Genomic DNA, 13172 nt, shown 5'->3' on the forward strand with positions numbered 1-13172 from the left:
AAAATGAGAATGTGCCTTAGCATATCTACATAGAAGACTGTAAGCGCAAGGGCACTCTATATATATGTATGGTATACATCCAGGTTGCATATGTCCTAGTAGTTATGTACATATAATGCTCATTTCCAGAGTAAACACACACAATGAATTATTATGCTACATTATTGAAGTGATATTTCAATCATGTTACTAGCATTTGCAACACGGACCGCTCAGCTATCATTAAAGTGCATATGATGGCTGAGGTGTCCCTTTCGGAAACTGACGTGGTTTTTGGCATAACTAAATTGACCATATTGGTATCCCTGTATGCTTAAGTACATACGTTTTTTTTCTCTCTAAAAGTTTTACTGTGTTTAAAACTTGGGGTACTGAACTAGAAAGACAATGTACTTTGAAAGCTTATGAGCAATGGTAGTGGTAGAATAACATTACTGCTACAGCAGAACATTTTAATATTTAACAATATTCTATATCCGTATATTACAAGCTGCGCTGTGGTATGTAGATCACAGAAATGGAGTGGGGGACATGTTTTATGTCTATTATCTTATGCCCTTTATTTATTTGTGTAGATATTCAACACAGCATTCTCCATTTAGTTCGCTTAGCAGGTGTACAAAGGGTATACAATACCTTGATCATACGGATATTAATTTAGTTGCGCAAGTTCAGAATTATCAACAATATATAATTATAGGTATCTACAGAAAAAAAAAATTGGGTGTGCGGAAGAGATGCAGGCCGCCGGTATGGGTAGTGCTTGGGCCATAGATAGTTTAGCTAATAGTTATAGGAGCCAAAAAAATTCCTTTTTAAGTTTGTGCAACAGGCGAGATTTTATTGTCTATTTTGTCCAGTTTCAATAGTTTGTTGGGGAATTTAAGTATGGCGGATCTCTCTATTCTAATTTTGGAGGCTGACTTGTATAATTGTGTCCCAAAGTAAGTGAAGACATTGTTTCCAGTTTTGAGCAATTGTTATTTTAACATTCATTGGACAGTGAGTAATAAATTGTATGTATGCATACATTCCTGAGAATATCTATTTTAAATGAAATATCCATCTCCTTCCACTAGCCATGCCGCTTATCGATGTTCAAGGCAAGTTGGGGATCGACGTTGATAAGTGGTTATTGCTTCAGAGTACAGAACAGCCATATCGTCAGGTCGCAAAATGCCACACATTTGAAAAAGAGTGGATTGAATGCTCCAGTGGAATCGGGCAAATAAGAGCACGCAAGGAGTGCAAACTAGAATATGAAGACTTCTATGAGTGTATGCACAGGACCAAAACGGTGAGTGGGGGCATCTGCACGTATTAAATGATATGTACAACACTGGGTCTAGAGGATGGATAAGGAATTATAATGTTAATAGTGCAGTCCGGGTTCACGGTATTCAATAAATGTTTCATGCTCACAGATGCAGCGCCTGTTGGCAATTCAAAATCAAAAGAAGAAGCTGGAGAAAGAAGGAAAATACAAGGCTCCTGATTTCAGCAAAGAGGAGAACTCCCCATGATTCTAAGGACTGAAACTCGCGTTATGTTGTTTGACTTCCAAGACAAGCCACCTCCAAATAAACTTTATTAAAATGTTCAGTACAAGCCCAAGTATGGTGTGTGTTTCAGTTTTATTCTAATCACTTAAGTGGTAGATAGACTTGTACATTCAGATTCGTACAAACCTTGTTTTTGAATGAAAATTGCTTGTTCCTTGCATTCATACTAATGAAGGTCAATAGTGCCGAAGTTTCAGTAGGATTCGTCTTTGCCACTTGTAGCCACCATTACAAGCTGTTTTGGCGATCCTAGATGAGGTAAAGTGGGAAGGGAGCGTGTGTAGGAGGATACATGTCAATGACTGATCTCTTCCTGCACTGCATTGCACTTCCGGTAAATGAAGTTGATTGTCCGAAAACAAAATGTAGATCAAGGTTCTTTCTTCACCCAGCTGCTGTACACAATTATTTGATGTTATGTACATACTGCCTACATAAAAGGGAGACTGATTTATAACAATACAAATCTACCAAATGTGAAGTGTAATAGAATACACCCTTTCACCAGCACCCTGTGAAATATATAAACCTCAGAAAAACTGATTAGAATACTAGAAATCATCTGATTCACACATCGTTAATAATGCATAATGGTTTTCGTGTGCTGATACCCCATCACTACTTCAAGCTCCCACTTTAGCGAATAAATCAATATGAGCATAGCCCTAAGTGACTTGACAACACAAATACTTATGTCCCCCTAAACGGCCCTAGATTGTCTTTTTGATGTGCACTGGATGTTCGGTCTATGTGGATGTCCCATAATTCTTATAATTAAACTGTTCCATATGCTTTTTAGTGTCATCAAATGCATTTCCTTTTTGGTTTCAATTGTGTTCAAGAATGGCTCCAGTGCATTTTCCCTCACCTGCTGGTTTTAGGATTTAGTCTGACCACAAATTATACATGTTAACACGCAAGCCGGCTAGTCGGCCTAATATATCATGTCATGACAGACCCACAATCATTTGGGTTAAAACATAAATGATGGAATGTATACATTTCATTTTATGAGAATGTTTTCCTGTGCATATTTGCAAATGCTACAAAATGCAGTTAAAAATGGGACAAATCACTAGTGCGTACACATCTGATAACTAATATAAAACTCTTTCCAGTACACAAACCTAAAAAAAAATCTTTCCTCGATGTTTCTACTACAATATCTCTTGAAACTAAACCCGGAGGTAATTCAGCACTAAAAAGTGCAGTATTCTATGCCCCTTCCTGAAAAACAGAAACCTGAGAAACCACTGATTCACGACCCGTAATAACTGCACCTGATCACAGAAAAGAAATCTCATGTCATGAACAAACAACACAATTTACACACCGTGAGGCATTGTATTACCTTGTATTTATTCTTCCTCCCCTCAAAAACTTCCTTAAAAAAAGATTTCTTTGCCCTTTCCACCAAACTTAAGCCTTATTTGTAACCCCGCACAACAGATCATATTACGGTACTTGTTACTTTGAATAGGTTGAGATCAGCATTTCATGCTCAACCTGTTGGTAATTGGCTGTGGTTTGATCCTACAATGCACGCGTCTTCTCTTGAACTAGTATGCCCCTATCCATCTTAAATATATAGCTAGTAAGACAGTAAAATGATTGCTTAATCTAGACAGCTCTTTTTCCAGGCACCATAATAAAACTGTCTGATTCACTGTGACTTTATTTTATTTTGATGGTACATGTCAGTGCACCAAGAAAGCATAACCTGTTGAGATGAGTTTGACTGTTAAGTAGACATACCAGCTGTGAACATCAACAGCAATAGTCCTTCCTTTTTCTTCAACCAACGCAAACAATAACTTTAACACGTTTTATTCGTATCAAACACTGTTACAAATGTGTAATTATTTCCAGGGTGTCGTACCTCGATCCTTATGCGTTCACCATATTAAGCTTTAAGTAGTGTGGTTCCCAGATGGGTTCCAGGAAGATTCTGGCTGTATGGAGTGTATCCCTAAAGGCCTGTTCACAAAAACAACTTGTGTGCTGGAATTATTAAGAATTTGGGGCTTAAATCTAATAGGTTTATATAAGGGGACCAGGTTGTGATTTTTTTTCCCTGTTCTGTAAGGTAGCTTCCAGTGGGTCCATCTTAAATGGCAAATTTATTATGAAACGGTGTTTCGATTGGTGAAGAATGGCCTTCTGGACTGCAGCCAAAATAATCTGTAACAATTTAGGATAGGAGTACCTATAATCACTCAAGACCCCAATATCGCCATTTCGGGGGTAAGGCTTAACATTGTAATTTCTTTCAGGTACAGAAGCAATGATAAAGTTCTTCTGCCGCAACAGAGTGATTAGGGCAGGTGTCCACTTCCTTATACAGTGTTTGAATTCCTTGATAGACAATATTAGTCTTCAGATTCCAAGAAAACTTTGTCTTATTTTCCTTAAGGCCCCCTGGCCTAAGGTGAACTGTGATTTTGGCAGACCCTTTTTCCTTTAACTTTTTTTAATTACAACACATTTGTCACTCTTCCAGATATTACATTTTACAGTTCAGTACACTAAATAAAATACAAATTAATAATATATACTATACACCTAACGTATCAGTTTGTCTTAGTCTACCAATTGCTGGGTACAATGTTGGCACTATATAAATAAAGGATAATAATAATGTATTATTATTGCAAAATTAATAGTTATGTAAGCTGAATTGCATAGCCTACGTGAAAGCGTGATCAGAGAAAATATGTACAGTGCATAAGATGACAGCACTAAGACCAGCTTCATGCACATTAAGCGTTGTAGGTGTGTATGCATGTATTATAGGTGTGTATGGTATGCGGGGGGAACCTCAGGGTGAAGGGACAAATTCTCAGGGTCACACAGTCTGGAGCTGTCTCCTTCCTATTCTACACTGCTGTGATCATATATAAGATTCCCAGTCGGTCATTTTGTTACCATTATGTTATGGTTAATGGTCCTACATGTATGCATGTACTCAATTTAGTGTATCTTTAAGTAATGACTTAGTCAAAGTTTCCTTGAGGACCAGTACCAGAGCCATTTGGTTAACACATTTGAATCTTAATGGCTGGCTATGAAAGGGTTAATATTTCTAGCATGTCAGGGTCGGCTCACTTAGAAAGTTCTCAGCCATGGGTGTGTGTGTATGTTTGTATATTGTATACGTGAGGGAGAGTGTGTTTGGATGTAGGTGAGTGTACATATATTTGTGTGAGCAGATTTAGCAAAATCTAGGAAAAAATTTGGGACTTGACCCACATGCCCAGGCTGAAGCCATGTCCTCACTATACAGAATCCCAATGAGGTGCCTTAGGGAGAATCCAGACATAGAAACAAGAATATTATGAAAGGGTGATAACCCCATTTCCAAGTTTACTGAACTCATGTTACCCCGAGGATCATAAAACAGTTTAGCAGAACAGCCACCTTATTTTTTATTTTATTAATATTACATACATTTCAAACTGAGATACTCCTAGCCTTCCATCTCTCTATAATGCTTTGCAGAACTATTTGGCTTCACCCTAAAACAAAGCAGAGAGATACGAATTTTGGTATGCATTCCGTCATTTATTTTACTGTCATTCTCTCTCTCGATGTCTGCATACCATCTCTGACAACCACTTCTGTTTCCGTGTCTTACCTCACCTTGTTTTTCTGTTTTCTGTATTCTTTCTTCTGTCAGCTCATTAATAATCACCCAGCTGGGCATTATGACTAATGAAACGTATCTATAAAGGGGCTACATAGCACCAGGGCTGCATTTTACAAGAAGCGGCATAAAAAGCCCCTACCCAGAGTCTACTCTCACATGGGTCCCAGGGGTTCTTTCTGGATAGATTTGTGAAAAAGAGAAGCGTTTCTGCACCTCTCTTTCTCTATGAATCTATCTGCATTACTGGCCACTCGGTGCACTCCTGCAAAATGGCCTCTCTCCTGTTCCACCAATCAAGGGAGAAGGTGTGCCCGCAAGCTTCGCCGTTTTGCATAAAAGCCCCGGGAGCAGTGACGTATTTGGGGCTGCAGTCCGCCCCAGGTGCCTCTCATCAGGGGTGCCACAGCAACACACAGGGGCAGGCTGACCCAGGCCTTTGTGAACAATTTTGGACCGGCCCGAGGTCAGCCCACCCCTGTGTGTTAATGTGGCCTCCCACCCAAAGAGTGGTACCCATGGACCAGCCCACCATAACACAAGGTTATGTGACCCCGCAGTTAAAGGCGAGGGTGCTCACTGCCGGAAAGGAAAGCTGCAGTTGAGAGATGGAGGGAGAGGCTTGCAGAGGGTAAGGGAGGGAGTATGCATGTACACTACATGGACACAAATATTGGGACGCTACTCTTATTAAATTCAGGTGTTTCAATCAGACCCATTGCCACAGGTGTAAAAAAACTAAGCACCTAGCCATGCAGTCTGCATGTACGAACATTTGTGGAAAAATGGGTCATTCTAAAGAGCTCAGTGAATTGTATTCAAGCGTAATACTCTGAAAGGATGCCACCTTTGCAATAAGTCAGTTTGTGAAATGTCATCCCTGCTAGATATTCCACGGTCAGCTGTAAGTGGTATTCTTAAAAAGTGGAAGTGTTTGCCATGAAGCGGCAGACCAGGTAAAGTCACAGAGAGGGTCACCAAGTGTTGAGGTACATGGTGTCTAAAAGTCACCAATACACTATAGCCGAAGAGTTTCAAACTTCCATAGGCATTAATATTGGCCCCTCTCTTCCAGTGAAGGGAAATCTTAATAATTCAGCATACCGAGACATTGCGGACAATGCTATGCTTCCTACTTTGTGGAATGGGCCCCAGCGCACAAAGCAAGGTCCATAAAGATGATTGGATGAGTTTGGTGTGGAAGAAGTTGACTGGCCGCACAGAGCCCTGACCTCAACCCATTGAACATCTTTGGGATGAACTGGAATGGAGATTGCGAGGTCCTCAGGTACCTTCTCATCTAACATTGGTACCTGACAAATGCTCTACTAGATGAATGGGCAAACATTTCCACAAAAAACACTCCAACATATTGGAAAGCCTTCCCATTAGAGTAAAAAACCTGTTGTAGCTGCAAAGGGGGGACCAACTACATATTAATGTCTATGTATTTAGAATGTGAAGTCCCTGTTGGTGTCAGGATGTCACGTTTTCCATATAGTGTATGTGTGTGTATGTATATATATTTACATATATATTATATATATATATATATATATATTAATTGTGTTTATCTCTACATATTTATATTTCTATATAGTGTATGTGTGTGTATGTATGTATATATATTTACATATATATATATACATATATATATATATATATATATATCAATTGTGTTTATCTCTATATATTTATATATCTCCAATGTGTGTTTGCGCATAAAGATACACGATAGAGAGACATCCACATGAAAGAGAAGGATAACCAATGGGCCTGGGGTAGTTGAAGAACATGCAGACAGCTCGATGATAAGGTGTGTGTTTAACGGATGGGGATCTCCTGATTTCCTCACAGCTGGCCACGCCCCTCCCCATTCCTCACACACAGCGCTGGAGCGTCTCACTGCAGTCACTGGTACCCAAATGGAGCATGTATGTATGTGTCATATGTGTGCAGTGACGAGTCTGTGATACACACGTGTGCCGCTCTTTCACACATGTACACGGACGACGGGCACAGATCGGGGTGAGGCTCTTTGTACAGCAGCCCCTCCCTATCGGGAGCACAGACCGGTTCTGGAGTGGGGAGGTCTCCGTCTATCCCTGGACGTCCTTTTTATCGACCCTTCTGTAAATACCTGGATGTCGTAGCTTTGGCGATTTCCCTATTGTGCATCGTGTGGCTGTCTCTCTGTGGATGCACCGCAGTCACACACACTGCATGTGATATGCCTTTGCTGATGATGGTGCTGTCAGTGTAATAACGTTCTGATCTTCCGCCTGGACATTCATCTGTTATTTCTTGCTGTTCCTCTGTATCTCTTGTTATATATTGGCACTTTCGAGCGCCTGTCTCCGGACGTGACAGTGGCACTGGCTGTCTCTGGATGTCGTATCATTTGCCTGGCTGTCTCTTCATTTGATGTTGTGCCTAGACTGAATTTGCATTCTGAGGCTTGCTCTGGATGTCATATTTGTTTCCTGGTTGTAAGCGGTCACTGGCTGTCTCGCTGGGTGAGACATTGTTTCTGACAGCCACTGGATGTGACAGTGCCCTCTCGCCTGGATGCTTCCTTTCTTTGGGGGATTTGTACACAGAACACATCACACCCCCATAGTTTAGGTTCCTCCTGTCACAAGGGGGTAAGTGACTGCCACACTAGCATGCAGGATCCATTCACCATGTACCATGTTGGGTCATATTACATATAGCATACTCCATAATACAGGCTACTATATAACATTGCAACATAAAGATGAATCATCATGAAAGGTGCATTCATATGCAATGACTCGTCATCATATAACACCCACAACCTTGTCATCATATAGGTCATATCATATGGAAGGTGCTTTCATTATGCCATATCCAATGTCTTCTCTGTAAATTGTTGTAAGGTTATGTCACCATGTTAATTCCCTTACTCCTTATGGTTGCATGTCAGATCTCTTTGCCTAGCTTTTATCAGTGGGCCTTATTCAAATAGAATATGTTCAGACGTGCAATTCTGCAATATGATGATGTGATATGCAAAGTCAACAAGGATCTAACTTCTGCATTGCATTAGGAGTTTTTATAATGTATCAGACCTCTGTTATCACTGCATAACCTGCAATGAAATGAAACCACAGACCCGAGATTACATCATCTCAGTTAATGTTTTAATGCAAAATAAGTGTAATGTGATGTCATGCTGTCTTGAGGCACATGCAATTGTGGGATCATTCAAGATGACAGGTCCTGTCATAAAATATGTGTTGCTGGTGTTCTTCCTCCATCAGCTGTAAAAGAGCCAGTGTATCTCACCTGCTCACTGCAACTCACACACTAGCACATTAATCTCAATGACAAACTATGATGTCACCTTTAATTTATGGTAGCATTTGTAACAACCCATGAACCCCAGTTTCCTTATTGTATAAAAAAAACTCTCCCCTTCCACAGCACCTCATACCTCAATGCACTGGATTGCAATAACTTAATTTCACTGCTTGTCCTCAACCAATGTTCCCATACTAGTTTCATTTTAGACCTTGTTCCCTATCATTTCATGTCTACTTTCTCATTATGAAGTGCAGACCTGTTCCAAGTTAAAGGGCTGTGTGCCACCACAAAAGGTAATTAAATGTTTAGATTCTAAGCAGGCACGCAACATTGCAAAACAAGTATGCTTATTTCAATTGACTCCGGTGATATATGTTATAGATCTCAACTTTATAGCGTGAGAAAGAGCATGCCATGTTTCTTCCATTACACTGTTGCCTTATGCGTGCGTGGGCATTACAATTTAGGGACCATCTTAAGTAGTACTTAAGATCCTGTGTCTTTAAGCACATATAAAGAAAGTCCATCTCAGCTCGCTATGTCATGCATTATGGGAAAGCATACTATAGTGTGGGAAGCTGGACAATTTATTTTTATTGCGAAAACCTTATATGATAATGTGGCTTATGTACAGACATGTGTAGCATGTCCTACATCTAACCTGTGATTAGCATAAACACAAAACAGTCAAGTAAATGGAACCATGGGAATCATGTGTTTATGGGCCCCACATGCTTCCCAAGTATTGTAAGTTATAGGGTCCTTGTCCTAGGATCCTTTATCTTCTCCTCTGTCATCTAAGTAGCTCTGAGTCACAGCATCCTTCTTCATTACATCTCAATGTTTTGTTTTTTCCACTCTTGTCTTTGCTTTTATCCATCTTAGTTGGTTTAAGTCTCTTTGAAGTCCATCTGGCCCATTTGACCTACCTTCAAGACAGTCCTAGACTCTTGTCTCCTATACCTTTGGCCAGCTTGTTCCTGGTATTTTGACACTTGTCATGCATCCTGTGCTCACTCACTGAATGACGTCCCGTGTAACATGTCATCCCACACATCATCACTGTGTTGATCCACATTATTTCACACCTAATCTTTTACCTGCACATTCTATTATCTACACATTACAGTGCAATCATCAGTACAATCACTGTGTTTGTATTAGACTCAAGACAGATATTTACAGTAGTAGATTTCCTTTGCAATTGAGACCTAGTTTTTTTTCTATACCTAGAGAGACGTATGTACGCCTGTACAGCCATGTCATCCTCAGATGAAGAAACTCTCAGTGAGAGGTCATACCGTAGTGAAAGGTCCTGTCGCAGTGAGAGGTCTGGAAGTTTGTCACCGTGTCCTCCAGGCGATACTCTCCCTTGGAATCTGCCACGCCATGAACAGAAGAAGAGGAAGAGCAAGGACTCAGTGCTGGATCCTGCAGAGAGAGCTGTGGTCAGGGTTGCAGGTGAGGAAAGTGCACACTGTGTAACGGTTGCTATGATAACCTGTAGCTACTATGTTATCCCTGTAAAAGACGTTACGGCCAATAGCTGTTATGGAGCTGTAGGTTGTCAAGTAGATGCCACCTTGCAAGGAAAAATGTTTGGGTCTTTGACTACGGATGTACTAAAACATACTTACAGTTCTCTCCATCAGCCTTCAGAGGCTGACAGTTTGACTGCTCTGCCCTCAACACTTAAATGCACACCTGTCTTGTGCAACATTTAGCTATTACAAAGCCAATAACCTACTCTAGGCTGGCATTTGAGTGTGCTCAACAAAGTCTGCAAAATCTGATGCTGGAGCTAAACAATTCCTGTCCTACAGCATACTACACATTTAATTATTATAAGTCACAGCTGCTATCCATTATCCCTAGAGAGTATCTAGTGAGGTCCTCTTCTGCAGAGAGATGTTGCTGCATCTAGAGTTTTCTCTTATACTCACTGGCTATATAAGGTTGATGTCTTGGGTGAGGTAAGGTACCTCCTCTTTAATGAGTTTAAGGGAGATGATGTCATTGTGACTACCATTGCAATAAGTTCACACACGTTTTTGTGTCTTTTATGGGATTAGACTGAGAAACTTAAAAAAACCCCAAACAATATAAAACAAAGCATTACTTGGAGAAGTTTGGCAGGGCAGCCTATATATGTCATACATAACTTGTAGCAGCATACGTTGATATATATTGAATGTGTAACATGCATTCCTTACCTTTGATGTCATGATCCCCTCCCTAACAATACTTCATCTAAATGATTTGTGTGTTTGTGCTTTTGGGAAGGGCTGTGTATGTAATATAAATATGCATTTGTTTATACAAAAAAACAGTAGTGTCCTGAGGATTAAATACTGATGGGAAGCTGATTTTGCATTATCTGTTGCCATGGAAACTCCTAACCATGAGCAGCCATTCTTCTGGTTGCCATAGTAACAGAGCTCTTTTTGAGGATATCCTTGCATGGGGGAAGGGGGTCTCTGGTTCACTCCCGCTTCTCCTTGCCTTTGTTCTAAGGATAACATCCAAGTGTATATTTGGTGTTCAGCTTGTCTTCAGATGTGTGGGTTTCGCCCATATCACTGCTCAGTGTGTTTGATGAAGAAACATTATCCTCCGCTCTGCAGCAGCAGGAGCTCTGCAGAACCTCATACTTTTGTGAGCTAAAGCTGCCTATTTAATGCTTAGGAACATCTGCCATTTCAGTAGAATTTCCTGCTGCTTTCCGCGGCCATCACCATTTCCCTATGTCTGCTTGCACAGCGTTGAACTGTGGGGCAATTTTAAAGTGGCTAGGCATTCGAATTTGATACAATAAACATATTAAACATTTTTTTCTTAGCATCTAGTGAAGCCCAGGAGTGTGTGTTTTTTTCCCCATTAGTATCCTGTGAGCTCTCTGGCAGTGATAGGGTTAAACAGGGAGATTATAGTTACATGATCTGAATTCATGAATAAGCAGTTTGCATCAGTCACACTTCTGAATACATTGTTATTAGCTACATTGGTTTGATCGTAGGGGTGGAGGCATGGTAACGTTGCTATGATGAGTGCTTACTTTGAGTTGCTAATACTGAGGCATCTTGGAATGGAGAGTCATTAGTGCAATAGTTTTACTTAAAAGAGAGGCAACATACACTGCTGTGAAAGTGTATTCCCAATTTCTTCTATTTTTGCATCATTGCCACACATGAATGTTTCAGATTATCAAACGAATTTTAATATTAGACAAAGATAATCCAAATAAACAGAAAATGTAGTTTTAAAATTATTGCATGTCCCTTGGTTACTAAATAAATCAATTAACCAAATTGAATTGTAAATTGAGTTCAGTTTCATTAGACACACCAAGACAAGATTATTACAAGCAGAGAAGATACAAATGTCGGTGCGCTAAGATGAAATAATACAAATGTGTAATACGAGGCCTACCAAACAGGTGTGAGCATGCTGCAAATTGTATTGTAAGCGTATTAGCTGTACAGTGTATACAAAAAACAAAAAACCCTCTGCGCTTCTCACCTAATAAAGTTGGCAACAAATATATAAACATAATATAAATGAGAGGTTTTGTTTATATGAATTGGCCAAAGCATAATTGCTCTCAATTGTTATAAGCCCTGAATCTGAACATCAATTAAATGGAACCTGTCTTGCAAAGTGAAATATGGTAAAAGGTTTCAAAAAGCAGCATACAATGAAGCAATCTAAAGAAATTCAAGTCTTAAAGGGTAAAAAAGCCATCACTCCAGTGAAACATGATGAGAGCCATTACCAACAAATGGAGAGAATTTGAAACAGTAGGACCTTCACAGGAGTGGCTGGCGTACCAAAATTCTGCCAAGAGCACATGAAAGACTTATCCAGGAGGTCTTAAAAGATCGCAGACAAACATCTAAAGAACTGCAGGCCTCACTTGCCTCATCTAATGTCAGTGTTCATGATCCCACAAAAAAATGGGACCCAACACAGCATTCTACAACAAGAACATCATACCAACAGGCAAACACGACAGGGGGTATTGTGATGGTGTGGTGTTGCTTCAGGACCTGAGCTACTTGCCATAATTGATGGAACCATGAGTTTTGTTACCAGAAAATCCTGAATATCCAGCCATCAGTTTGTGACCTAAAGATCAATTATACAGCAGTATGATGATCCGAAGCACACAAGCACGTCCACCACTAAATGGCTCAAAAGAAACAAAATGAAGGTTCTCAGTCCTGAATTAAATTTGATTGAGATGCTGTGGCATGACCTTAAAAAGGCAGTTAATGATCGAAAACATTCCAGCGTGGTTGAATTAAAACAAATCTGACATCCACAGCGATGGAAAGGGTTTTTTCAGAGGTTTTCTTCTAATCAGACCTCAAATAGAGGTCTGACTACAAGACTAAGATCCAGATCCCCCACAGCGCTGCAAGAGACCTGAATCTTCCTCTCTGGCAGCGGTGGAAGTCTTTGCGATGTGCGTAGACAACCTCCACTGCTGCTGGCACTTCATCTGGGGCTTCTATGACGGAGCGCAAGCATCACATGACCTTCCGGTGCTCATTCATAGAAGACCTGGCGAAAGTGCCGGCAGCAGCAGCGGAGGTTGTCTGTGCGCATCACACATCAGGGAGGCAGAGTGGCATATAGGG

The 13172-nt window shown here is 40.4% G+C and overlaps 2 protein-coding genes across 2 annotated transcripts in view; both read left to right on the forward strand.

Moving 5' to 3' along the window:
* Window positions 1-1081: 1081 nt before the first annotated feature.
* LOC149286296 (NADH dehydrogenase [ubiquinone] iron-sulfur protein 5-like) lies at window positions 1082-1523 on the forward strand. The gene is made up of 2 exons (XM_089494326.1): window positions 1082-1297; window positions 1425-1523. The coding sequence occupies exons 1-2, from the start codon at window positions 1082-1084 to the stop codon at window positions 1521-1523; spliced, it is 315 nt and encodes a 104-aa protein (XP_089350452.1).
* Window positions 1524-9791: 8268 nt separating this feature from the next.
* LOC149286297 (microtubule-actin cross-linking factor 1, isoforms 1/2/3/4/5-like) overlaps window positions 9792-13172 on the forward strand; it is a gene marked incomplete at its 3' end in the record, with an annotated part of 89176 nt that continues 85795 nt past the window's right edge. Inside the window, exon 1 of the mRNA XM_089494327.1 lies at window positions 9792-9993. Coding sequence (XP_089350453.1) covers window positions 9792-9993 — 202 coding nt within the window. The remainder of the gene's footprint in view (window positions 9994-13172) is intronic.

This window comes from Sceloporus occidentalis, unplaced genomic scaffold (genome assembly GCF_023333645.1).
Source record: "Sceloporus occidentalis isolate IW3139 unplaced genomic scaffold, rSceOcc1.0.p SCAF_71, whole genome shotgun sequence".
NCBI lineage: Eukaryota > Metazoa > Chordata > Lepidosauria > Squamata > Phrynosomatidae > Sceloporus > Sceloporus occidentalis.

Bases quoted from the DNA above. Each gene is read 5' to 3' on its own strand.
- LOC149286296 (XM_089494326.1), top strand. From the start codon at position 1,082: ATGCCGCTTATCGATGTTCAAGGCAAGTTGGGGATCGACGTTGATAAG. The intron at 1,298-1,424 runs GTGAGTGGGGGC...TCATGCTCACAG, and splicing joins GTATGCACAGGACCAAAACG to ATGCAGCGCCTGTTGGCAAT.